At 37.7% G+C, this 27,328-nt stretch overlaps 1 protein-coding gene across 1 annotated transcript; it reads left to right on the top strand.

Annotated features, from left to right (window-relative positions):
* The first annotated feature begins 195 nt into the window (after positions 1–195).
* Positions 196–18,195, top strand: PLRG1 (pleiotropic regulator 1). The gene is made up of 15 exons (XM_048071853.2): positions 196–308; positions 1,543–1,649; positions 1,901–2,043; positions 3,089–3,142; positions 4,718–4,811; positions 5,240–5,330; positions 5,516–5,617; positions 7,864–7,956; positions 8,304–8,453; positions 8,566–8,667; positions 9,182–9,284; positions 9,962–10,070; positions 11,125–11,264; positions 13,655–13,848; positions 14,809–18,195. The coding sequence occupies exons 1-15, from the start codon at positions 300–302 to the stop codon at positions 14,866–14,868; spliced, it is 1,551 nt and encodes a 516-aa protein (XP_047927810.1). The 5' UTR covers positions 196–299; the 3' UTR covers positions 14,869–18,195.
* The last annotated feature ends 9,133 nt before the right edge of the window (positions 18,196–27,328 follow it).

The following is a 27,328-nucleotide window of genomic DNA, read 5'->3' as shown; positions in this document are numbered from 1 at the left end:
GGCCTCTGTCTGCTCTCAGCAGGGAAACACCGCACCCGCGCGTCGGGCCCCGTAACTGCAGCCTGGGGGCGCGGGGTGGGACTCGAACCCGCAACCTCCGCGCCGCCGCCGGCCGCGCGGCGTAGCTGAGCCCACTGCGGTGCGGCCGCGCCCCATGATTGGCCACGCCCCATGCTTCACTCCACCGCCGTTCTTCCCGCGCGCATTGAAGACGTCACTTCCAGGGCGGTGCGGGGGAACGCCGGAAGTGCCTCCATTGCGAGCGGCGGCGGCGGCGGGGGGCGAGAGGGAGCGGCGCCATGGTGGAGGTGCGGGGCGCTCGGGGGGATCGGGGGGGGCGCGTTCTGTCAGAAAGAGCGGTCAGGCGTTGCGGCGGGTTGCCCGGGGAGGTGGTGGGGTCACCGTCCCTGGGGGTGTTCGAGGAAAGGCTGGATGTGGTGCTTGGGGACATGGCTTAGTGGGTGACGGTGGTGGTAGCGGGGCGGTTGGGCCGGGTGCTCCTGGAGGGCTTTCCCAACCCCACTGATTCCGTGACTCGTGTTGCGGTGAGTAGCGGCTCGCTGCTGCAGTTCCTGTTCCTTTAGCTGTGTGGGATTCCCAGCCCAGGTCCCAGTGCTCTGTTCTTCAATTAGTACCTGCAGTTCGCAGGAGCTCACTGAGCCTGTGCAAAAATCTCCCTGTAGGTGCTGCAGAGTTAGGGGAGTAATACCATGGCAGGTGGACAGGCAGTATTCAGGGCAGAAAGACAGAAAATAGAAGAGCTTAAGGGGGGAAACCTCTGTGTAATAGGTCATGGAGGCCGGGCAGCAGAGTGATATCCAAAAGTTATTAATGTAGCTTCCAGTTCGTTGCTGTTATTGGTGGCATACAGAACAAGTACAGGGTGCTTCACTTTTGCATACCAAAGCAAGCAGGCTCGTACTTCTAATTACTTCTTTTTGTACCCTGGGAGGAAGACATGAATTAAAAACTGATTTATATATACTGATGATAAATTAATATTCTATGTAAGTTAATAGCTTTTGAATTCTGCATATTTTTCCCTGAATGGGATTTTAAGTTTGATTTGCTTTTAGTAGCAAAAACGTAACAAAGTCACACTGTGCTCAGAGACTGATGATTGCCCTTGTTCATTTTCCTGGAGCTCGTGAAATAATTTTTAAAGAAGTCTTTTCAGATTCAGTTGCTGTACTGTTTACATATAAAAACAACTGGAAAACATGAAGAAAAACATTTGCATATTTATGCATTTGTCATATAGATGCTAGTGCTGAAAGTTTGATCTAAGTTTTTGGCTTGTAGTTCCAAGAAAGTGAATGTTGTTTTGAGTAAACACTGAATTAAAACAGATAACAAGTGTAAGACAGTATATAACAGTTTCTAAGGGGAGCGGTGTTTTCTGTGAACTAAACAGTGTTGTTATATCATCTGTCTAGTGCTACCGAAGTCTGAAATTGCTACTCAATTCAATTTATGTTTTGGTTTTCAATTTTTCATTTAATCTTGGCTGAATTTATTTAAATATGCTTTGCTTTATTTTAGGAAGTCCAAAAGCATTCTGTGCACACACTTGTGTTCAGGTCTTTGAAGAGGACCCATGACATGTTTGTAGCTGATAATGCCAAACCTATACCATTAGATGATGAAAGGTAAGTGCTGTGGTCAGTAAATTATGAGCATGCCTCAAAGTTTTGTGTTGTTGGTGACTGCTCCATCCCAGGGGCAAGTTCAGATGTTTCCTTCTACACAATTAACAATCTAATGCTGAAAGAAGAAAAAGAAAGAAGAAAAAAAATAAGGATTGTAAAGTAAGCTGTATAAAACATTTTCTGAAATATTTCAGAACTTATAACAGTTCAAGTCAGGGTTTAATCAGGGTTGTGCTTTGTTCTTCCAACAGCCACAAAGTAAAGATGGCAGTCAAACTGCGTACAGAGTATGGCTCGGTGTTGCACATGCCTACTCTTAAAGAAAACATGAGGGAGAAAGGAGGCCCAGCCACTGGGGATCCTTATGGACATAAACAGTATTCTGGAAATCAAGGTCAGTTTGCTCATCGCGGTGTGGTTTTTCTCTATTTTGTAATAGTCTCAGTGATCTTCGTTCTGGAGACTGTGTTGTTAACCCATCAAAGACTCAGAAGGAAATTAAAATCTGTTTTTTCATTCTTTGGTATTTTCCTTGCTAGGGTCCACAGGAGGTAAGTGATCCAGGACAAGGAAAAGGTTTCTTTTAACAAGGGAATGGTATGATGCTGTGTAATTTAACTTGTTGGTAAAATGAGTGTTTTTTAAGGTAGTGTTAGTGTATGCTGTACTTGGGTATTAGAGAAAAAAAAAAGTCAGGGAAGTGCTTCACATTTTACAAACTGATGATTGTCAAGGACATGCTATTTGGTTGTTTTGTTTGTTCCATAGATTTTTTTTTCAGACTTCTTTTAGCTGGGCAGCTATTAAAACAAATATTTATTTTGATTCTGTAGGTTTTTTTCAGCTTATGTTTGGTTTGGTTACATATAGAAAATGTGTGCATTGGGGAGATCCATATAGAAATTTCTCTTCTGAAGAATGCCAAATGCCTTCTCATTTTAGTTGATTTTTTTCTGAAATACTCTATTTGAAAGTATTCTGAGAATGAGAAATGTTGAGGACTGAAAATATTTTAAGAAAAAAGAAATTTTGCTTGTATATTTCTTTTCCGATATCACACACAATGAGTTTTTGTGAGTGGCTTGCATGTCAGACACTCATGTTATTTGTGTACTTGAATCCTTTTTCATGATATTTTATCTACTTTGAAAGGCATCTTTGACAATGTGAAGGATTTTTCTTTTGGGAGAGTGTCCTTCTGGATTGAAAAAAAAAGTCATTGCTATTTTTAAGAGGTTATTTTACTACTGAATTTTAGAAAACAGATAATCAAAACAAATCAATGAAAATAAGAATTAAATTTCTGTGTAGTTCACTAGAAATGATTAAGTGATTGCAGGTTTCTTTTGCTCTGTTTTCCTCAATTTCCTGCTTGAAAGCATTATTTTGTGAAGTAGTAGAAAATACAGTTATTAATATGAAATTCTGTTGCTTTTTAGGACAAGAACTTGAATATATGATAACGGGTACACATCCATACCCATCTGGGCCTGGTAAGTAAAATTCTTTGAGTTTTGACAACTTTTTTTTTTGCCTACCAGGCATCCCACATCCTAGCAGGCTTCCTGTTGCAGTGAATCAATAGCTGACAGTAGTGGGAAATAACATTTGAGTCTTTCGTAGTATTGATGCAGAGTTTTGTGGCTGATAAATGTTCTGGGTTAGGAGGTAGTAAGATTTGATAAAGATGCAGTGTCTTCTTGCGAAGCCTCTGTGGATGTGATCTTGCTCTGAGGATGTCATTTGCTTCCGTGAGAATTCTCCGGTGGTAACATCGTCAAAAAACGTTCTAGGAATTCTCTCCCTGATTTTGTGGTTCACTTTCTCTTGGAGAACTAGCCAAGACCTGTGGATTCCTAGTGCCTCCACTGTCGTGGCAGAGCTGCTCTTAGAGATTTATTGTGAATGAGGAGGGGGACTGCAGCTAGAAGGCAGTAGAATGACAAGGGGAGATGCATCCTGCTTTTCTTCCACGGACCAGAAGGATGTAGGTGTCACCAGCCTTGCTTTGAGAAGGGCGCAGTAGTGTCTAATAGCTGTAGTGTCAGTTGGTTTCATGTATGCTTGGAAAGGTCATTCCTGTGTTGTTGCATTGACAATTGCTAATTGTTGCTGTCATTGATCAGCCTCTTTGTGGCAGTTTAGATTTGTCTGTTCATCTTTTACTGTTAATGCTTAAGTTTAGTACAATAGTAGTGCGAAATGTGTTGTGGCTTGATTTGTAAGTTAACAAATAAGAGAGTTCAGAAGTGCTTACTTGCCTGTAGCTGTGGGTTAACAAAATCAGGTATGTTGAGCTTAAACATTAGATTTCCTTTTGTTGTTGCTTTTCTTTCTTGTTTTAACATGGGCACCTCACCCAAATTTTGTCGTTGTTGTCAATTGCCAGAACTTCGGTTAGGGAAAAAAATAGAGAAATGGGAGTGGAATAAATTCACCAGTCTGCACCAACGTTACACCTTTAAAAGAGGGTTGGTTTGTTGGGAAATTTGCTTTTGTTTGTTTTGGTTTGAGTTACTTATTTTTTGTTGTTGCTTGGTTTCTAAAGTGATCTGCTGTTCTTAGGATGATAAATTAAAAGTTCTGGTCTGAAATTTTCACTTAATTAGGACTAAACCTTTTGTAGTTCCTGCACCACCCTATGATACCTGTCAACACACAGGTACCACATAATAAACTGTTTTGAAGGAACAAATCAGCAAATACTTCTCAAAATATTGTTTCTTACTGTGGTGGTTGGAGTTCCACAGTGGTTGAGGCTGGATAAGAAGATGGACACTGCTACTAGTTAGGCTTCTTTTGTTTGCAATGACAACCATACTGTTTGCAACTCTAGAATTTGTGTACCTCTGTAAGCAGTAGAATCACGGTGGAATGGATTTGGACCAAAATTAAAATTTCTGTGGATTGGACTCCACAGAAAATTCTCTGGTTTATATGACATTATTTAGTATTACAGAGACGTAAGTCCTTGTGGATAGGTCTGTGTGTAAATGTGTTTATATAATGCACTTAACTAAATTTTCTTTTAATAGCTGTCTTTGCTTTTGCTATGTTGTTTTTTTAAGGCGTGGCTCTGACAGCAGACACTAAGATCCAGAGGATGCCTAGTGAATCTGCAGCTCAGTCCTTAGCTGTAGCACTTCCCGCTTCTCAGAACAGGTACTGCTGTGTTACTTTGTTAATGCTTCTGTAATCCGGGGGAATTTCAGGACAAAACAAAAATTGGGATAAGTGCTATTTTGAGTGTTATGAACATTCAACTTTATAAAATACTTAAAGCCTTTTAGCATGGCCAGGTATGACCTTTGTTTACACACTGTTGTCACTGTTTTTTCTTGGGTGTCATAAGAGGCATGTGGACAGGAGTGGGAACATGGGGAATTCTGATTAGAGTAAAAGAGGGCCTTTGCTTATGGGTTAAAAAAAGTTTACCTTGAGGTGTTCAGAGACTGGAACCCCTCTGGGCAACCTGTAGTGGAATCTCCATCCTTGGAGACTCAGCTGAACACAGCTCAGAGATACCTTATCACTTACTTCATGAAAGACTAAGTTGATTCCAATCAGTCAACTGTTTTCATTCACCCTAGGCTGGATGCAAATCGGACAGCTGCTGGTGTGGGTGAGATTTACAGGCATGCTGGAATATCTGAACGTTCGCAGCCTCCTGGGATGTCAGTGGTGAGTTTGTTGCATGTCTAACGTGAGAATTAGGTAGTGTTCGTCAGGTTGGTTCTGTATTCATGTGTTGTGTGGAGATCTCCTTACTAAATTTGATGGGTATTGAGATGTCAGAGCAAGGAAGCTTTAGGTTTTGCGGGAAGTGATTAGTTTTAAAGCATAAGAGTAACCTTTTTAATTTACAGGCTATGATGGAAGCTGGTGGAAACAAAAATTCTGCATTAGTGGCAAAGAAGGCTCCCACCATGCCCAAACCTCAGTGGCATCCACCTTGGAAGCTGTACAGAGTAAGTTACAAACTTATGACATGAACTCAGATAAACTAATGGTTTATGTTCTATTAAGATCCGAACACACAGATTTTAATTCCTTTCTCATTCATAAAATAGAATCAAAAGAAAAGTGATCACACCTAAATTGTATACACACTTATCCTTAACAAAAAATGTGTTTACAAACATTGTTCCTTCTATTTAGTAAGTTACTTACTGATTATTCTTTTTACCTCTTTTGTTTATGTAAGTATACCCATAGTATCACATTTCTTAGAGATCGTGGGTTTTGTTTGTTTTGTTTTTTCTCTCATCATATTCTTTGGTACAGGAACTCAAAGGCAATATGCAAAAAATGAAACTAATGACATGCTAAAGAAATGACCGTAGCTGGTCTAGCAATGGTAACAAAATGAGAGAGTAATTTCCAAAAACACTTAATGTCAATGTCCAAGCACCAGACTCCTTTTAATTGCTATGGAAAAGGGAGGAAAAAGCTGAGCACTTTAATTGCATGTTATCTTTACAGTTTCAATTGTTAGACTTAGTCTTGATTATAAATTAATCTAATTAATTTTCTTGGAGTAATAATAGTTGTTCCCCCAAAATCTCAAATCATCAAACATTTTGGTGATGAATGTGGCAGGGTAGCTGAGATGCAGAGAAAATCTCTAAGCATATGTATTGGTTCAGATCTTAACTTTTCAGGTACATTTGTTTCAACATGCACACTTTTCTAAGGGGCTAATTCTTCCTATAAGACTTAAGCAATTTTATATTTTGTCTGAGAAAGGGTGAATATTATTTTAGGCATATCAGGCTGGTTGAGATGAGAAAATCTCCTGCTCTGGTATCAGGATTGCATTGTTTTTGTACTGTTCATCTAGATATAGCACCCTATAGACAGTTCAATCTTCAGAAGAGTACTAAATGCTGTTTTACTAATTAGGCGTAAGGCTAATTGTAAGAAGTATTTTTTTGAAAAACGGATATATATATTTGATTCTGAATGCAGCAGTATTAGAACATGCTCTGTATAGAAATGAAGGCAAATATCATTTATTGCAAGTGTCATCAAAATAAACCTAGAAGAGATACAAGGCAAACAAATGACAAATGCCTACTATATTGCGAGCACTTTTTTCAAAGAGGAAGTACAGATGTAAAGAAGAAAATTACAGCAAGTACAGTTCAAGTCACTGTGCTCGTTCTACATGTCAACTCTTTGTTAGCAGAAGTTTGCTATCAGAATCTTTGCTTAGTGGGACAAAAGCTTGTTCAAGTAACTTGGAAGTAGAAGCATAGATAGAACACCAAGTGCGGGTTTCATCTCATCTACTTAAGAACTGTGTTTCAGCTGGTCTTCCTAAGCTTAATTTGAAGTCATTTGAGGAAGGAAGATGGGGACTTAAAGTAGGTCAAGTAAATTATTTCTTATATTTGTGTCTTGGAAATGCTTGTGTTTTTTTCTAGACTATGAAGAAACCTAGGCAGATATTTCAAATGTATGTGGCTGAGGTCTCATCTGGTCTGAAGAATACACATTAGCTTTCCAAAGAATTTCTGCTTAAGAACTTCTGTTGCATTGTAGGTCTTTTGAAATTAGCTGTATGATAGTTCATGAAGTACTGCATCCGGTGAGGCCAAATGTGGATTTCGATTTTAGTTGTGTGACTTGAGAGAAGTCAGTGAAACAGAAAGGCTGCTGTAAGCAAGCCATGTATCAGTAGAGCGTTTCTTGAGATTTGTCTCTAGTACTCTGTTAGCAGAAAGTTTTTGATATACTTGTATCACCCCTTACTTGGGGAAAAGGAGGTGGTGGCTTGTTTTAAGTGGTAACTATTATTTGCCAATATAATTTAATAGCCAAGATTTTATGTAATAGTTCTTGAACTAGTTATTATACAAGCCCTATACAGTGATATAAGGAAGTTGCACTTAAGTATAGTATTTTTCTGTGAAGCCTCAAGTGTTGAACCACAATGGTCTGGACTCAAAAGATTTGAAAAAATTGCTTGTAAGAGCAGGGTCTTTCCCTGTTGCACGTTTCTTAGGTGTGGTGTATGACATGTAAATTTCTACTAAAGTAGAAATAAAAATTAAACTCTTTGCAGATCTAATTTCAGATTTGATTGTTTTGAGGAGCATGTGTTTCTCAGCAAATACTAACAAATTGTAGTGTTTGAGAATGAAAGTTTTATTGACTAATATATGTGTATTTTTCCTGATTTAGGAAAAAAAAATGTTTCTTTTTTTTAAAGGTTATCAGTGGTCACTTGGGCTGGGTGAGATGTATTGCAGTAGAACCAGGAAATCAGTGGTTTGTTACAGGCTCTGCTGACAGAACTATAAAGGTAAGAGGTTGGAAGAAATTACTAACAAATAAAATTTTTCTGTTCCACCCCCTTCACATTTTAAAATGTCTTTAGCTCCTGGAAACAATTTCTTGGTTACTGTGCACATAATGCTGTGTACAGAGCTACAGAACTTATTTTTTCTTACTACCTAGTCACAAATGGAACAAGATTTATGGAGTATTACTACTACTTGGTATTTCATTTGTTATATGGTAGTAGTTGAGGAGTAGATGTTTATGCTGTAATTTTTAACTTTAATCCTACTGCTTTTTACCTGGGCTGTTTTCTCACATTATCACAGTGTAGGTTTTTTTGTCTACCTCAAAATACCTGTTTTGTTGCAGATTTGGGACCTCGCTAGTGGCAAATTGAAATTGTCTTTGACGGGACACATCAGTACTGTACGAGGAGTGATAGTAAGTGCAAGAAGTCCATACCTCTTTTCTTGTGGAGAAGACAAACAGGTGAAATGCTGGGATCTTGAATACAATAAGGTAAGCTGTAGTTTCTTTAATCGGAATTAGTTGGTACTGGGAAACATAAAAATCAAAGCACTTGAAATCTTCTTTTGAAGATGTTAAAAGTTTGTGTCTTTTTTTCATGTAGGTTATCAGACATTACCATGGTCACCTAAGTGCTGTCTATGGTTTAGACTTGCACCCAACAATAGATGTACTGGTAACATGTAGCAGAGATTCAACAGCACGAGTAAGTATAACATTGATATTTTTTAATATATTCAATGTATAAAAGTGAGTAGTTAGCAAATGTTAAGAACGTGTATTAAGATGAAAATGCAATGAAGGTTTCTGTTAACTTTGTCTTCCTGTGTAGAAAAAAATAAAGCCTTTGGTTATACCCCAAAAACAAACAAAAAAGTGTCATTTCAGGAGAATGTTCTATTTTTTTAATTTAGTAAGTAGACTACCTAAGTAAATACAGGATCACTCATTTTACGGTATTTAGAAAATGTTCTGTTTTTATGGTAAATTACTTTAAATTTCTAGACATCTGGATAACTTAAAGGCAGGTTTCCTGTTCCCCTTGAAATTTGAGAGCTGGGGCAGTCGTGATGAACTGTTGGGTGAAGTAAACAACTTAAACATCGTAGTTTAATCTGTAAACCTATGACAATGAACTCATATAATCATGACAATGCCTAAAATACATTGAATATGCTTCTGTTCTTGACCTCTATAATTTATTTACTGTGGATTCGTAGATTTGGGATGTGAGGACAAAAGCCAGCGTGCACACATTATCAGGACACACAAATGCGGTAGCGACAGTGAAGTGCCAAGCTGCAGAACCACAAATTATTACAGGTATAATGGGCATGGTTTCACATATAACATGATTAACAAATACATTCATGATTAGGTTTATGTGATAAACCTTTATTATTATTTAGGTTTATGTAAATATTTATTATTTTAATAATACTTTATTATTATTAGGTTTATGCAATAAACCTGATAATAAACCTAATGATGTGAGGTTCATACTCTTATCTTTAACTTAATTCACTTTTTTGTTAGCTTTCTGTTGAAAATGGGCCATGCAATGGTTATTTCATACAATTGATGATATATTTAGGGAAATATGGCTGTACATTGTTTAAAAGATTTTCTGCATTTCCTGTTTTTATGATGTTTAAATTTTTTTGTAATTTGTATTGAGACTTCGAATATTCTGTAATAGTCCAGTTCTCTACAATGCAGTTAAGTGTCTAGTACCATGATTAAATGAAGTGCATCTTTCCCATTATGTCCAAAATACAGCTTTATGTAACTACTTAGTTCTCTTTGAATTTCAGACTGCATAAAAAGACTATTACAACCTTTCATCTTTCTCTTCTGAGATGGCATTAGTGTTTTATTTTCCTAACAAAGATATCAGTATTTTTTTCTTTCACATGTAAAGTTTTGGTTGACTTATCAAAAAAATAGTAACAGTTTTAAGAATAAATAAAATGTTTTTTACTATTTTCTTTTCATTGCAGGCAGTCATGATACTACCATACGACTCTGGGATTTAGTGGCAGGAAAAACTCGTGTTACTTTAACAAATCACAAGAAATCTGTAAGAGCAGTAATACTACATCCAAGACAGTAAGTTTTCCTCATTCTTTTACACTTCCCTAATTCATAACCTAGGGAAGTTAGGGAAAGCTAATGCAAATGATGATCTGGAATAGTAGGGCTTAATGTATTTAAAAAAAAAAAAAAAAAACAAGTGTAGAATGCTTTAAAAATGTACATATTGGTAGCCTCTTAGTTCTCAAATATATTACACTGTGCTTCCCAGGTATTGGTAATGGTGTACATTAGCAATCCCCAGAATATATTTTATATACCCCCACAGAATTTCTTATGCATGTACTTTGACATGATCCTTGAAAAATCAGCTGCACTGGGCTTTATAAAGCTAATGCTAAATATGTAACTGAATGATTATTAGCAGGAAGTAATGCATTTTATAAAATCGTGCATGTGCAAAGGAAGCAGTGACTAATGCAAAAGGATTTTTTTCAATATGTGCTTCACTGCATAAGATGTTTCAATCTAACTGACCTTAAAAAGAAACTTCTTGTGGATGTTTCATCTTTGAAGCAGGTGTTACTGGAAACACTCTGAATTACGATACGATATGTTGATGCATCAAAAGTTATCTGTTAATGCCCATTAAAACAATGGAGAAAAGAAATTCACATAATTCACTTTTTTGCAGTGCTTTCTCCTTGCTCGTGTGGTTTTGGAAGACTAGCCATAACTATTTTACCCCCCATATACTTCTGCTGCTGATGCCATTATACCTGAAAATTTGTCAGAATAGCAACAAATGAGAATATTACGTTTTACGCTGTCCAAAACTTCATGTGCATTTTTAATGTTTGTTTGCATATTAACATCCTGTATGGTATAGGAGAGCCTTGTGATTTGTAAAGCTTAGGTTATGTAAGAAACTAAAGGAAAACAGTAGAGAGAGATTAATTCATGCTTTCATTCATAACTTCATAAAACTGCTTAATTTTATGCAAAGTACAAATGTCAGAAAAGCAGTGTTAAATAATTTTGCAACTAGCATTCAGCTGTAGTTTGAACAAAGTGTTATTTATACTCACAGATATTGTAGCTTTAATATACTGTGTGTATTTTCTTTCAGTTACACATTTGCATCTGGTTCTCCAGATAATATTAAGCAATGGAAATTCCCAGATGGAAACTTCATTCAGAACCTCTCTGGTCACAATGCCATTATCAACACGCTGGCTGTAAATTCAGATGGAGTTTTGGTATCAGGAGGTAAAATGAGAAATGCATGTTCATATTCCTTCCCCTCCACCCCATGCTATGAATATATGGCTGGAGGTCCTTAGACAAAGATTTTCACTGAACTCTCGTTTTTCTGGGATAAGAAGCCTGCTACAGCCTACAGCTTTGTTTTGCTGCAAGTAGGGTCCCCGGCATTTTCTTTGTTACTGAGCTGCAAGCCCAAAAATATGTTTGAAAAGAATTTTAAGACTCTAGTAGGGAAGAGATTTCCCCTTCTCAGCTGGCTGTTGCCAAGATTAGTAGCTTATCTCCAAATTTTTTTTTGGCTCTTTGAGTCAAATGGAGGAGAATTCTGAATGCTTCCTATATCTGATCATGAATAGTTTCATGTAAGAACATTCATTATCTCATATTGCATGTAGCATTATTTTATGTCAATTACCCAAGTACTGCAACAAAAATACTTTGGAAGTATGTGTTATTAAAACCATAATCTTTGATGGTTCTGGAAGTTTTATGTTTGTGCAAGACAAGAGTACACATGTAGACTTTTTTTTAGGGACAAGCATATAAAAGTAGCTTGTAGACATCCCAACTGAATTCAGATCTTTTCATTAAAGCACTGTCTAAACAGTAGGAACTTGTCATTTCTGTTGAGGTTTTTTGTTTGTTTATTGTAGATACTATTATAGAATTAATTAATGTGAGAAAAGCTATAATTCAGTGGCTTTAGAGTGAAGCTCTAGAGAAATTCTACAATAATGCAGGAAAACAGTTGAAGCAGGAAGTTAAACCCAAATATCTGAGGTCCTAGAACTATTACTTAATTATGAGTTTGTCCTGTTAAAGCTCTAGCTATTGTGGAAAATTAAGTTGAGGCTAAACTGTATTGCACCAAATTACTAGCAGGACCTGAGTTTTCTCCTCTTGATTTTGCTTATATAGTCTTTTGGTAGTTGTAAATGAGGATTGGACTCGATTCACAATGTGATGTGATAGAAAGTTCAATTTAAGACAGGTTCCATGAGTTTGCAGAAGCAGACACTTAACAAAGATTTCTGGTTTTGTAATAACAAAAACCTAATAATTTTTAGAACATCTCAGTTACATTTCATTGTTCCAAACTGAGTTTGGTTCCATTTGATACAGTGTTCCTTGTAGGCTAATGGTGTGGAGTAACATGGAAATGCTTTAAACAAATAGGAAGATAGCTAATTATATGGCCAGCCTACCATGGTTGTGTTTTCAATTACTAGTAAAAGGGACCCTTGATTTTAAAATTCTGACAAAGCTCTATTTGACAACTGGTGCACTCACAGTGAGAGCAAGAACTCTACAGAACACTGGACTTTTCTCTTTCATTCTGCTTTGCTTTGAAGACATTTCTAGAAGGCCACCGTAGGACTTCCATGTTAGTAGTGGTTGAGGCCTTAGAAAAACTTATTTCTCTACAACTTATTTTAGTAAGATTCTGTAGACTTTTCTTAAAAATTAAAATTTAATAGATTATTCCCATCCCCTTGACATTTTCATGATAACTAAAATAAGTCGAGGTTACCTTAGAGTATCATACCTTGGTAGCACCCTTCTTGAAATATCAGGAATTCTTGCTATGGAGAAATGAAAGCTTTTAGTAGATCTGGTTAGGCCACATAACGCTATTGGAGTGGGGTTGTATTTAACTGAAAAATTCCTTTGAGAGCATCCTTCTAAATACACACTTTGGATTGCTATGAATCCTCTGAGGCTACTAGTAGTTATAGTGACAGTAGTTTACACTGGTACCTCTGTAAATGTTAAGCATTGATACCTCTTTGTTCAATTTTAGTGGAGCTACTGAACAGAGAACTTAATATTCAGAATGCCAGTCCTTTCTTTGCTTTCAAAGCAACTTCTATGCCTTGGGATGTAGTGTATCATACTTGAGGCAAAATTTGATGAGCTTCAGAGGAAGCTTCATCAACCTGCTTAAACGAGATCAGCCTTCCTTAGCTAAGAAGGAAACCAGCAGAATATGGGAAACCTTATAGGATGTTGGACCTTGAATATTGTGGTCAGTCTTGGGCCCCTCGCTGCAAGAAGGATATTGAGTTGCTCTGGTGTGTGCAGAGAAGAGCTGATGAAGGGACCAGAAAACAAGACTCTCGAGGGGTGGCTGAGGGAACTGGGACTGTTTAGTCTGGAGAAAAGGAGGCTGAGGGGAGACCGGTACATCACTCTGTACAGCAACCTGAAAGGAGGCAGCAGCAAGGAAGGTGTCAGTCTCTTTTCTCAGGTGACAAGTAATTAGAACACAAGGCAATGGCCTGAATTATTGAATACACGAATATTTCAGCAGATATAATTCTGATAAATTAATTAGATGTTCTTGATACTGTTTTTAGGAAAATAAAATACTAATTCTTGTGTTTTTTTTTAAGCTGATAATGGTACTATGCATCTTTGGGACTGGAGAACTGGATACAATTTCCAGAGGGTACATGCAGCTGTACAGCCAGGCTCCTTGGACAGTGAATCAGGAATATTTGCTTGTGTATTTGACCAGTCAGAAAGCAGATTGCTAACGGCTGAAGCTGATAAAACCATAAAAGTATACAAAGAAGATGATACTGCGGTATGTCAAAGTGTCTTTTTAATGTATTTTCATGAAATCAGCAGATTTCAAATAAGTTGTTACATATGTCCATAAGGCACATGTTAATAAAACAGATTCAACAAGTCTGTATATGTTCAAAAGAATATGTATGCATTAATGTAAAGAAGACAGCAGCCCACTCCTAATTTCTTACTAACTCCTATAGAACAAATAAGTTTTATGTCCATCAGCTCCTCTGCACAAATCCTTTATGAGAACGTTTGGATAAATACCATTAAAGTAGTTGTGTATATTGTCTTTTGAAGCCACTAGGGGACTGTTTGGTTTTAATCATTAAAATGTTAATTAGCAAAAAGATTAAATTTTGAACCTTTATAATACTTCCATATATGATCTAGGTTAAAAAATTGTCAAGACAAATGACTAGAGTTTAGAGTAAATAGCTTATTTTCAAACTGTTATTTCCAAATCTGAATCCATTTACTAACAGGGAAGGCAATAAATTATTGTATAGCTTTTCAGAATGTCTTGTGTAAATATTTTTTTTATTAAACCATTGAACTTAGAGCAACTTGTAGAGGAATAACTGTTTTTTATACATTTTGCTATTGAGCAAACTGCAGACGTTGTGGCATTTGCCAAAACTAGTGTACACCACTGAAAGACATTGACTTATTGACTGTTCCTGATGCTTTGATCACTACAGTGTTTTCTGAGCTGCCATTGGCAACCTGATTTTTATCTTTGTTGCTGGGGGGGTGGGGCAGAAAAAGTTCTGTCATGCACTTCAGGCAGTGGAATGATATTAAAATTTCATGTGGGTAAATGAATTACATAATACATTAGGTAATTATACTATTATATATAAAATATATATAAATCCTATGTAACTAATATTTTAAACTAAACTTTACTTGCAGATTGATTTCAAGTTAAAAATAATCCTTATGAGACTTTGCTTTTTTTTTTCCCTTTTAGACTGAGGAAACTCATCCTGTCAGCTGGAAACCAGAAATTATCAAGAGAAAACGATTTTAATACAGCAACGTACTTGTGCTATAATTTTGTTTTGGTTTTCCGGAGAGCATTCAGTCACATTATGTTCTGCCTACAGCAGCAGAGCAGGAAGTCGGCAAGTCATTGCTTTTTCAACATGTTTTGTAATAAATTTTATTCTTCTTTCTTTGTCTTTTTTTTTTGGTGTGAACCCAACAAACCAGTTGCAGCTGTTAATTTTTTCTTTGTGGCGCATGTATAGTTCATGAAAAGGATAAATGTGTAGGTGGTTACTTTTTTATATGTATCTACTGAGCATAAGTCTAAATGTTTTGGTGAGCCAGGTTTTTTGAAAGCCCTTTGCTTCACTACAGAAGTTAATTGTAAATTTATCCATAGAGGCCATCTACTGGAGACTTCTTGAGTGACGTTTTTAGATTTTACATCAGTGTTGTTTACTGTATATATGCTTAGTATATGCTGAAATACTGTAATGGAACAGTATATATACTAAATTACAGAAGAATACCAAGAAAGAATTGGGATGATAAAATACCAATGTGGCTTGCTTAGTAAGCCACGCTGGCAATGCTCAGTGGCTGTGTTATTGAATGAAATGGATTTTCATAGTGTTCTTTCTCGAGGAAAGCTTTGACATGCAACTCCACATCTTCATTACTTTCATTTTGGAGTGGACCTTTATATAGCAATGGCTACTGTCAAATTATGTTGTTTAGTCAGCAGCGGATTAGGACCAATTGACTTTCTTCAAATCACCTGTCTGTTGCTTTTTTCAGTTATCCAAAGCATGTATGACATTAGATTACAGGGAACTTCTAAAACAGGTCTGAGGAAAAGCTCTTAAGTCATTCCAGCCTTAATTTTATTTATTGCTGTCTCCCCAAAATCTTACAAAGGATTAAAAAATATATACTGAAATATGATTAATACAAAGGTCAGATATGTCATTGTGTTTACAAACAGTCATGTAACAAGCAGTAAATACGTAAGCCTCCTTGGTACAGTTTATCGGTGGTGCCAGTGCTGGTGTTCTAAAGCACTTTTCTCTTAGCAGAGGAGAAAAGTGTTAAGTCATTGAGCCATTCAGTTGCCAGCAATTCTGCTAACATTTTCAATAGCTGCAGTGGTGAGCTTCATGCAGGGTAGATACTGAGAATTGTTCTGTGGCGGCAGCCTTGTAGTAAACTGTTCACAGTAACCACTTCTAATTTATGCCAGTCTGACTTCTTTCAAATCTGGGATTTATGTTAGGGAAGTGACAGTTTGTTGAAAAGTGCCTGGAGCCCTCCGTTTGAGATACTGGCAATATAACTTACAAAAAACTAGTAAAACTAAGTGTCATTTATATTACAAGACTTATCTCTTTTGTGATGCATGGGAAATCTTGTGTACATCCTCCAAATACTGTATTTATAACTTAAATGTTTGACAATGTCATTTTAAGGCAGTCCATGCTGCATGAGTAACTGAAGTTTGGTTGACAGCTATTGACTGAAGCATCATCACAAAATAGCAAGTTTTATACACTTTGCTAACTTTGCTGTTGCCCTTCAACACATACTGAACTTTGTTTTCCAGACTGCTGTTTGAGGACAAAATAGGAAAAGATGGGAATGGTGATGTTCTTACAATTATGAAAAATACAAAAGCAAAAAAAAAAAAAAACAACCACATGAAATACGGATCAAAAACAAGCATTCACTTTAAACTAAAAAAAACTAGAATAATTTGAGTTAACTTAAAAATATTTAGTTTTTTTAATGTTCTTTTCTTTTGAAGTTTAAAAGCGGTGTTTCAGGGGGAGGAGGGAAGGGGAAGGTAGACTACAGTAACATATGCAGTCCCTTTTTAATCTGCTTCTCTGTGTATCTGCCTAGCCTGCAGTTTCTCACTCTTACAGTGTTAGTTTTCTTGCTGTCCTAGAGCCTGGAGAAAAATAAACCAGTTATTCTTTTTTAAAAAAAATCTTATAGAGGATATTTATAGGTTGGATTAAACACCTTTTATTTGGTTGCTAATCTTTATTACAGCTGTTTTCATTTTAACTGATGTAATGGGGAAAATACAGCCTATGATTTATACCTGCTGTTAATGCTTTGTTCCAGAAATCTGTGAGGTTCTGGTGTTGTATGGAATTCTCATGCTCACAGTTGAATTTTAACAGGAAACCAGTATGGAGAAGAATAAACTGGAAAAGGGTGTGTTTTTTTGTTGTTGTAATTTTCTTTTTAATAGAAGTGTCTCTTGATAATTTGGAATCAGAAAGGGGAAATCAAGTTTTGGCTCCCAGGTTTTGCAAATCTTTTCTATATTGGCATCTTCCTTTAAAAACTGCTTTTATTCCATTGCTTAGCATTTTGAGGAGAGATCAGAAAGTCACCTGCAGAACCTGCATTTCTTCCCTGGAGTCTTGCAGGAATCCACTAGCACGTGGGCAGTGGTTGCCAGGGCATTCTGTGTGTTGCTGTGGGTAAAGATTTGATTTGCAAATGAAAGGCTTTGTCACTGTTGTTTGGAATTACACTTTTCCTTTTTGGCTCTGTAATATGCTGTCCCAGTTTTCAGTGTGACTTTTTTTTGTGTGTATTCTTTAACATTTGATTTGCATGTTCATTTCCTTCCCTGTAGTTTTTTTCTTCCACTTGACAGTAATGTGAATATTGTCCTATGTACTTCTGTAAATATTTCAGACATCAAGATTCATTTAAACAACGAAAATTCATTTAAGTGCTTCTCTAGTGCAAAGCAAGCCTAGATAGTGAGCTGATGCACACACATCTGGTTGTGTAGGATACACAGATAAGATTTGTCCACGTAAGTCATAAAATGAAGCAAAATGGGAAGATTTGCATCACTGAATATAGTTTTCATGCTTCTGGAAAGTGTCATGCTGCAATGTCAGTTAAAGTGATCTTGACCTGGAGTCTCATTCGCAGAAAATAATTGTCACTTATTTCAGAAAATCTGTTGTCTTCTGTATATGATCAAATCATACACATTTGTACCACAAACCTTGGGTTTTGTTTTATACTGTACATAACTGCAGAGAAGAAAATGGTTTTTGATTGTAACATAATTAAAAATGTAACAGGTAAAAGTGATAAATTCTAAGATTGTTGTTTGCTGTGTGCTGAAGCATATAATGTAAGCTATGCAGCTGGAATGCAGTCATTTGCCGGCAGCACAGAAGTTGTGCAGAACAACATGTATTTGACAACCTAAAGGCTTACAGAAGTAAATCTTTAATAGCCAGTTCCTTTTTGGTCCTGTTAGATAAGAATTAAAGTACTTTGCCTAATTTTAAATGACAGCAATTTAGCCATCAATAAAACCTTCTATACAATATGATTTCATGTCATTTTTTTTCCACTTTGGGTTCTGCATTAAGAACAGCAATCAACTAAGCGCATATTGAAAACTAAAGTAATTTAGGATTAAAAATCACGACTGTTTCTCATGTAACAATAACAAATTTATTTCTGCAGTTCAGCTGTCATGGGGGAAGTAAGTCCTGGCTCATATTTTATGTACAACTTCGTATCTGTGTGAAAGGAATTAGCAAAACAAATACAGAATTCTTAATAATTTTCTCTAATGTATTTAAAAAAAATAAAAAATCGCAAGAATGAGGTTTAAAACAGGTTCTGGACGGGAGCTAAGGGTGTGGAAAAAAGTTTAGAGTGAAAGTTCTGGTATGTATTACTGAAAGCAAATTAAAAGAATATCCATGGCACAAAACTGAACATTTGTTCTCAAATCAGTGGGAGTTTTCTTTTTTTGAAGATTATTTCTCTCAGTGGGGTGTTTTATTCTTCACTGAGTTGCAAAAGCTATCAATCTGGCAAGTTGTATATGTAAGTATTCACACACGGCACACATTCGTGTGCAAGATGCATTTAATTTTATTTTTTTAGATTAGATTTCTAAATTTTTATTACTGCACCGAAGAAAATGGTGAGGGTTTTGGAAATTAATGAATGCTAGTGAATCTGATCAGCTGATGAGAGTCGGTTTTGTTCTGTAAAATTTAACACTAGATTAGCAGGACTTGAAACTACTGTAAATATGACTTTTTATGGAAAATGTTCCTTAAACAGAACATACAGTTAGTGAATGGCTTCATTCTTTTGAAAGCAAACAAGTCTTTAGGAGAAATGAGTTTGAAGGCTGCATGAAGAGGCAGAGAAGCTTTTTGACTTGTTCTTGCCTGTTGTTTCAAAACTTGGCAGGCAGGAAACTACCGAGCTCCTTGGTGGCCTTTGAGATGGAGCTTGTCACTTTGAGTGACTCCATCTGATGCTTCCTTAACAGTAGCAGTTACGAATCAGCTTTCTGGCTTTTGCGTCGTGAAGCCTCATGAATTTTAGTTCTGTGCTGACAAGGTCAGAAGCTGGCTAAAAATGGGAATCCATTTTCCATCCAATTTTTTTGCCATCTGTCTAAAGATGTGCCTTCCAAGAATTTTGATGCACAAAGGGAACTCTGCATTTCTCATTGCTATATGCAGTAAGCTTTTGTAAGTAAACTCCGACTGTAGGCCTATTCAAATATATTTGCCTCTATGAATGCTCCTACATGCATTTTTCGTATACTTTTTATCTTAGGAAAGGAAATCAAAATAAGCTTCTCAGGAGTTATTCTTCAGTGTTGTAACTTCATCTGCCCTATGTCAAACTTGAAAAATATCAGCATAAGCCTTCTAAGTTTTGATGTTGGAAATGTGGTATGTTTTTGAGAAAAATGACACAATCTATCCAAGAAGGTTTTCTCTTTAGCATGTATTCTAGCAATTGCTGTAAAGCAGCACTCAGATATTTAAAAAGGTGTATGAAAAACTAAGCTTTGTTTTAGATGGTAACTGTGGAGTTTCTAGATGCAGACTTCACACCCCCCCCCCCCCCCCCCAATCCAGGATGAATACTTGGGAATCTTTAAAAAAATAAATAAAATTGAGGGATATGCAGGATAAACCAATCAGTATTACTGTTCACTCACTAGTGCTTGTAGTGAAACTAATATCAATCAGCTTTGTGACTTGAAAGCAGCAGCAACATGTTAAAAGGTTACGTGCAGGTGAAGGAAGTTAATTCTTCTTTAGCATTTTCATTTTTAATATCACAAGTATGCAAGCCCCATATGTGTATCTAATGCATGGATTAATTGGGGCTCTTGCCTACAGATCAGACCTCAACAGTACAAACAATAATTCAGACAAAGGATCTGGGTAACAAAGATCAAAATCAACGGTAAGTATAGTTAAAAGGAAGAAATTGTATGTTTGCACTGATGGTAAAACTACCTTGTATGTTTTATTTTTTTTCCAAACAAATAAAGGAACTACCACCACACCCTAATTACTCTTGTTTTCAGTGTGAGACGTATTGTATCTTCCACCATTTCCTTGCTGCCTCTCTGCTTTATTTTCAGGGACTGCATGCATGTTTGCAAAGACCTCACCTTCATTTTTTTCTGTTACAGTAACAGCTCTTGGGCTTTGGGCTGCTGCAAGCGTTTTTTTCCTTTCTTTTTTTTTTCTTTTTTCCTCTCCCCAATAGCTAAGAGTAGAAGTGAAGCGTTAAACACTTGAGTGCAAAAGAGAGTCAATCCAGCATCAGTATGAAGTATGAACAGCAAGGGCTATACCTAGGATACAGAAGGACTTCCTGGGGACCAAACAAGAAATAGTTGTAATTAACTGAGATCTCTCAGGAAAATAGAAAGGACAAGGAAAAGCTAAAATGAGGAGAGAGCAGAATTATGATATCTGAAAGGAAATAGCTGAGAGCAGGCTACTTGAGAAAGTTCTGCTGCATGTGAAGAGTCTCAAAGCAACACAGAGTTAGGAGGCTGGAGATTGCTGCTGCTGGAGTGGAGTTTCGCAGAGGAAGCACTCGCACGTACAATTCTAAACAAGGCTTAAGAGTAAAGCTTGAAGAGTGAAGCCAAGGTTTGCATTGCGAATAGCTTAAAAAGATAAAGTGAGGCTGATTTTAGAGTTGATTGAACGCGTGGATTACCTTAGGACAGTGGGTTAGCTTCTTTCTGACAGGCGGATGGTGGAGCTGGAGAACAGCACGAGTTCATAGCTGTGGAGCATCATGCTGACAGGATGTATTGCTGTTGGGAGACTATCATGGGATAAATAAGGGTGTAGCTAGTGCAATCAGGAAAACTTTTGTGCCATATCCAACAGCATTTTTTTCCACTAGGAAAAGATACCACGAATCTTAACATGACAACCATTTCCAAGCAAATCCCCTCGACAAGCAAGCTTCCTGCATTGACAACTGGAGATCTGCTCTTGATAAAGTAGTAATATAGAGTATGAACAGAAAAATTCCATACAAAAATTTGAGTGTGGCTTCAGCTGCCAGAAGAGTCAAATTTCATGTCCTGTAAGTATTATTAATTCTTTCCTGTTCATTCCATTTCTTTTCTTCCCATGCAACATGGTAACGAACACGTTTCTCTCAAAGACAGTTTGGCAATGCAAATCTACCAGAATTGATCAATTCTGCTAATGACTTTGTTCTATTTTGGAACCGAAAATCCCAGTTTTATTATTCCGTGCTGCTCTAAATCAACGTATAACAGGAAATTCAGAAGTAACTAGTGAAGCATACTCACTGTAGTAGATGAATTAAATTATATATTAAAAAGGCTTGCTGCTAATTAAAATAAATGTAGTAAAATCAAGTGTATGGCTCTTCCTAAGTAAGCCCACTTCGTTAATTTGTAGGTGAAGTTGTAAAAGGCTTTTAAATATGCAATAGGGTAGAAAACTGCACTCCTGCTGTTCTCCAGTTTCATAGTGTTGTTGGTACACGCAGTAGCCAGGTCAACAATGCAGTTTTTCTCCAGACATTAATATAGGATGGCCATGCTTAAAATAGCATGGTGTATTTCAAACTTTCACCCACTGAAGAATATGTCCATATGCTTTCCAGTAACATAGCCCTGTGGTCTATGGCAGTGCATTTTTTATAGTAGTATTCTCTCTCTCAGAGGTTTTTAATTTCTCCTTGACCTTTTTAGGCAACAATAACTTCTAATGGGGAAAACACTGCTAAGAAATTGGAAGCTATCTCTAGCCCACATCTCCAGACCGATAATTCCTTTCTTTTCTTCCTTTTTCCCCCAAACTTGTCCTGCTCTTCTTCCATCAGCAGCAGCCCTGTGGAACCGGCAATGTCCTCAGCTGTGCTGGAGAGCTTCATGTTGTCTAGAAGTGTGTGCCGTGCTATGGATTGCTCTTCCAGGTCCCCATCACTTCATCAAACACGGTGACTGAACTATGTGGTGGAAGCATTTCAAGGTGAGAGATTGTCCTTGGAGAAGGGAATAGGCTGACTGGGTAAAATCTTACTTTCTCTCTTGACATGCAGTCTGATGTTGACAGCTGATGGTTCTCCCTTCATCTTGTTGCCCCACTTGGTTTTTCTTGAGTGATCATTCTCGTGGTACAGCACAGCGTGTATAATACGCTCTGGTGGTTTCTAGCAATACCCCACAGTCCCAGCAAAATGCGACGACTATTTTCATGTTCCAGGGAGAATAAAGACAAGTGGTAAAGGCTAAGACTAATGAGAGACCAACAAAACCTACAGCAAAGTTAGGAAGATGTCTGCGTTTTTTTTTTGTTTTTTTTTTTTTTTTTTTCTCTTTATCTCCTGCTCTGCTCAGCATCATGCTCAGCAAGTTTATTGGCCTCATCTTACTCTAGGATAAGTTGAGACTGACCCAGAACAAGTCCTGGCAAATGCTTTGAATTGGCGTGGTCAAGGCAGGGAAGATGTGGTCGAAGAATGTCAAATGCTATCTGTTAGTGACAGGCTGTCCTCCATGTGATGGAAAGGTTTTTCATACAGCACTCTTTACTATTTATTCTTAATTTCTTAAACCCCATAAACATTTACTACAACATTTGCTACATATACTGTAGTAAAAAGATCTAGTATTTCAGGTAATACAGGTCATAAAATTGGACAGAACTTGTAAACTGTATCAAAATTACAGCCTTGCGAATATCCCAGGACGTGTAAGGCTTGCAATAATGTGGTATCTCCTACCATTAAAACAAAAACAAATAAAAACATGGAGAGGAAGCTACTCTAATTAACAGTCACAATTAGGAAATAGGATTTTCTACTCTTCTGAACATTGTATGTCCATCTCCATCTTCATTCTGTTCAAAGAGAAAACAGAATGGGAAGATGAGGGGGGTGGGCAGGGGAACAGAAAATGATTGTTCAGGGCATAAATGGCCATGTGATGTCCTGTAAATGTATACCTTACACCTCGTTTAAGCTGAGGCAGTTCATTTGAATCATCTACGATGACAACTGGTACCAGTATAGTTATATCTGAAGGTAAGTTATATCAGAAAAGTTATATCAGGCAAGTTATGTCTGAAAAACAAAGCTGACGATGATTGTATGTAGGGGACACTTTACAATTAACCAGGAGGAGCCAACACATTTTTAAAATAACACAGCTGTTGTCGTTAATACCTCAGGGTAATGCTGTGTTTTCACACTGTCCTAGTTTAAGGCATGTCAGTTTGCACATTTTTTAATGTGGTGCATTTCGCTGGTGTAGACAGGGCCTAAGTAATATGCAGTGGAATTTAGAAATGTTCCAGTACGGACAATATATTTTGCCAAGAACGGGAAACCTCATCCTCTTTTATCTTTTTTTTCATGGTTTTTGTTGAAAGGCTTTCCTGCACATTCTCACATGCAGTTCATGTAAAGCCACTTTTCTTCCTCAACGGAAGGAGAGCAAAATTAGTACTAAGCAAGTGAGGATAAAAGCAATGTCCCTGAGACTTTACCTGGAAAAAGATTAAAAAGTATTAGTTTCTTTTTTTGTTGGTGAGTGGATATAAAGCAGACATACTCTGATTTTCCTTTTCTTCTTTGGTGGTTAGAGGTGAGAAAGGGATCACCTGCAGGAGCCACTGGAGCTGTGTTCCTAGGGTCACACCTTCTAAAATTCACTGTAGACTTTGTAGAAACATGAACTTAAAAAGTGCTTTTCTGACAAATTTGTTGTTTCTCCCACCTGAGATCGTCATAATGATAAGCATGTTTGTGATGTATCACTTGCCACAATAAGCACTGGGTCCCAAGATGCATTTTCACATGCTTTTGTTCAGGGAATTTCATGCAGATTTTTTGCCTTTGAAGTGGGACTGGACAGCATCGCTGGTTCACACCTCTAGGTTTCTGAATTCGCTTGCTGAGATCAAGTCAGCTTGGGAAAAAGAAACTCTACAGTTGAATATAAACTGTAGCTGGCTTTCTCACTGCCTACTACAAACATAGTGCGGGCCAGATCCAGCCAGGCCACTGCTTGGTCCTGCCCCACCAAGCTGTGTTGGGGCAGGCTGGCTTGTGGCAGAGCTCCATCAGGCCCCGGGGGGTGGCAGGTGGTGGCCAACAAATTCTTAGGGTGCTGCTGAGGAGCACCAGGTCAGGCTGGCACCACTTCTTCTGGAACTGGTTCTTTTCTGGACTCCAGGACCTAAATTCTGGAGCCTTTGGCTTCTCAGGAGGTGAGGTTTTGGCTTCAGTGAAACCCTGAGACGCAACTCGGGGAGGCTGATGTCTGCAGTAGCCCAGCCAATCTCCCTTTTCATTAAAAAATGCGAGGCTTTTATGCCAAACCTAGCATGCTCCACAACTTAACTATCAGCTTTGCATGATAGAGATTAAGCTAGAAAAATAAAGCAAATGCACATTCTTGTGGAAATAAATTATGGGAAGCTAAGTTTGCAGCTCTTATTTCACTTTTTTTTTTTTTTTTCTCATTTTAAATCAAGCATCAAGGCAGCAAGGGGGTGAGTTGTGGTGTGAGTGTGTGGCAATCCTTGTTGTTGCATCCCACAGAGGGAGGAGGAGAAGTGCTGCTTCTATGTGCTCTACTCTGAAGTCATCTTTGCTCTGATAAAATCTCTTCACTGGCATTTTATCCATATCTGACTCATTGGAGCCATGCATTTGTTTTCCATTAGTTGCCTCTTTTAATACGATGGGTTTCTTTCATATTATCCTTAAATATTGCATTTTAATGAAAGATTTAACATTAACATTGACACTCCTTCAATGGTCTGATAAATCATTGGAAGATAATTTGCTCTTTCTGCCTCATGTTTTTCTTTTCATTCATTTTGCTTCATTTTTCTTTCCCTCCTTCCTTTTCTGTGAGCCGATGTTTCTCACCCGCACACCGTGTTTAATATTTTCATATGCATTGTGCTACACACAGAAGCTGTGAGGAAGAGGTGGTTTTCTGCCATTGTAAACACAAGTTTGCTCTGTGTCCTCTCAGGGAGCGTCCTGTGTGCTGGGAGCAGGATCTGGAGGTACCTGGAGGCCAGGAGGATGAGAAATGGGAAGAGCGAGGTGTCATTAAGAAACGGTGTTATCATTTTTTAATATTCCCCTCAGCTGGGTGCCTTACTTACTTTCAATGTATCTTTAAATTTTGCACGTAGGTTCTGGGGTTTTGCTCCTTTAACAGAAGGAAGTTTAAAAAAAAAATATCGGAGTGCACAAGAGAGTGAGTATTGAGAAATAACTCTGAAGTGAGATTTTTCATGTGCTCTTTGAGTCCTATAAACCCACTACAGAAGTAGGACCATAGGATTAAGCCTTCCAAATTTCATACTGTAAAGTTTCCTCTATCAAGACTGTACATTTTTCCTTTCTTCCCCTTTGCAAAGATTTAAGCCAAAAGATAAGTCTTGCCTCATGGCCCAAAGGTCAATAAATCCAGTCTGACATACACCTGTGGGGAAATTAAAAAGTTACATTGTCCTCATGGCTTCATTTTCTAAAACGTCTTTCCTCTGCCAGTGTTTTGGTCATTAGCTCTTCGCAGCAAATTCTGTAGCTATAGTTGTGCCTTGAAGTTGCTCTAGTAATAGAAATAACAGGGGAGAGTTGATCTCTACCATACTGAGTGGTTTCATTTTTCAAAGTATATTCAGTTACAATCAGTTATTATTAATTTAGGTGAGGCGGACAGAAAAGGGCAAGCTGGGAGTACTGGGGTGGGATGTTTTCATTCCTTTTAAAATGCTCTACCAGCACTAATGTACTGCTGTTTTCATTCACATCCTTCCCCAGCTCAGAAAATGACAAACTGGGGGATCAATATTTGTTCCGCCTAAACATCTGCTTGAACCACTTTTGCATTTCCTGCCCTCACCTTTCTCTCAAAATAAATTAATAAATATAAACCCATAGAGTGAGGTATTAGCCCAATCACTTGGTCTTAATGACAGAGATGTCAAATGATAGGAAATGACAATCTGAACTGAGGTATGTAAAAACTCCCCACCTCAAATGACTGCTTTAGATCTAGGTTTGCCATTGTACTTGTTGAGAGGAATTCCAATACGGTTCCCTTTCCTTAACCTCTCTGTTTTACAGTTTATTCCTTGTTCCACAATTTACTGTGTTTGAAATTGGACACGGAGACACGTATGGGTTGAAAAGCAAAGGACAGGTCCCAAACCGTGCTGTTACACACTATTAACCATAGGGATAGCAGCCAGTGAGCGCACTTGATTATGCCAAACCCAGATTATGCAGCACAAGCCCCAACAATTTGATATCATTTTCTGAAGAAGCTATTCCAAATCTACTTTCTGGTGGGGAGAGAAGACAATGTTTTGGGGGAAAGGAGTGACTCTCTTTAGCTGTTGAGCAAATACAGAGCATCTGTCTAATATGCACTGTGCATATCCAAAGACACTTAGGTGGAAAAGGTTTGTTTTGGAACTAAGGGGATGGATTCCTGTCCCATTAGAGTAAATGGGAGACCTGCCATTGACTTCAGGCAGGCCAGCTTTTCACCCAATATCTTTTACATATGTTCTTATATGTTATGATAATTCATGAATGAACTAAAACAATCCCTGTAGAGAATATATAAAGATTTTTCTTCTCTACCTAGGGGGGAGCAATCTTTGTTGCTTCGTATATTGGGGTTCTTGGAAAAGATATGGATTGGAGAGCCTTTACTACATTAATGATACATACTTTGTCTTGTATTACTCTTTTGTATAATCTATCAACCGCAGCATTACACAGAGGTTAGTTGAGAAAGGAGCACAGATGGGAAGAAAATGCTTGAAACTGGATCTGAATGGGGCTGAGGCGATGTTGTCTGGATGGGGACTGAGCAGAAAATGAAGAGAATAACTTGCCCTTCGAGTGTGTCTATTTCAGATTGTTCCAAGTCTATGTTCCAAAGGCAAGGTTGGATTTCCAGTCCCATTCTGGCTGGATTTCCAAACACTTAGGACAGCATTAGTAGCCAGGACAACTTTTGGGGGGGGGCTTCGGGGGGCAGGGGGATTTCTGTACGTTGCCTGGCCAGGAGATTATGATGAATCCTTCTGGGGATGGGTCTTTTTGTTCTTTATCCAAGCCTTCATCTGCCCAGCAGCAGGTTTGTTCAACATGTTCCT

Source organism: Anser cygnoides, chromosome 4, assembly GCF_040182565.1.
Source record: "Anser cygnoides isolate HZ-2024a breed goose chromosome 4, Taihu_goose_T2T_genome, whole genome shotgun sequence".
In the NCBI taxonomy this organism is placed as follows: domain Eukaryota; kingdom Metazoa; phylum Chordata; class Aves; order Anseriformes; family Anatidae; genus Anser; species Anser cygnoides.
Note: the sequence above shows the minus strand (reverse complement) of the source record. Positions and strands in the feature narration are given on the sequence as shown.

What these genes read in the sequence shown, in the direction of transcription:
- PLRG1 (XM_048071853.2), top strand. An exon ending in GTAATACTACATCCAAGACA is followed by an intron (nt 10,071 to 11,124) that starts GTAAGTTTTCCT and finishes ATTTTCTTTCAG; the next exon opens with TTACACATTTGCATCTGGTT. An exon ending in TGGAGTTTTGGTATCAGGAG is followed by an intron (nt 11,265 to 13,654) that starts GTAAAATGAGAA and finishes TTTTTTTTTAAG; the next exon opens with CTGATAATGGTACTATGCAT.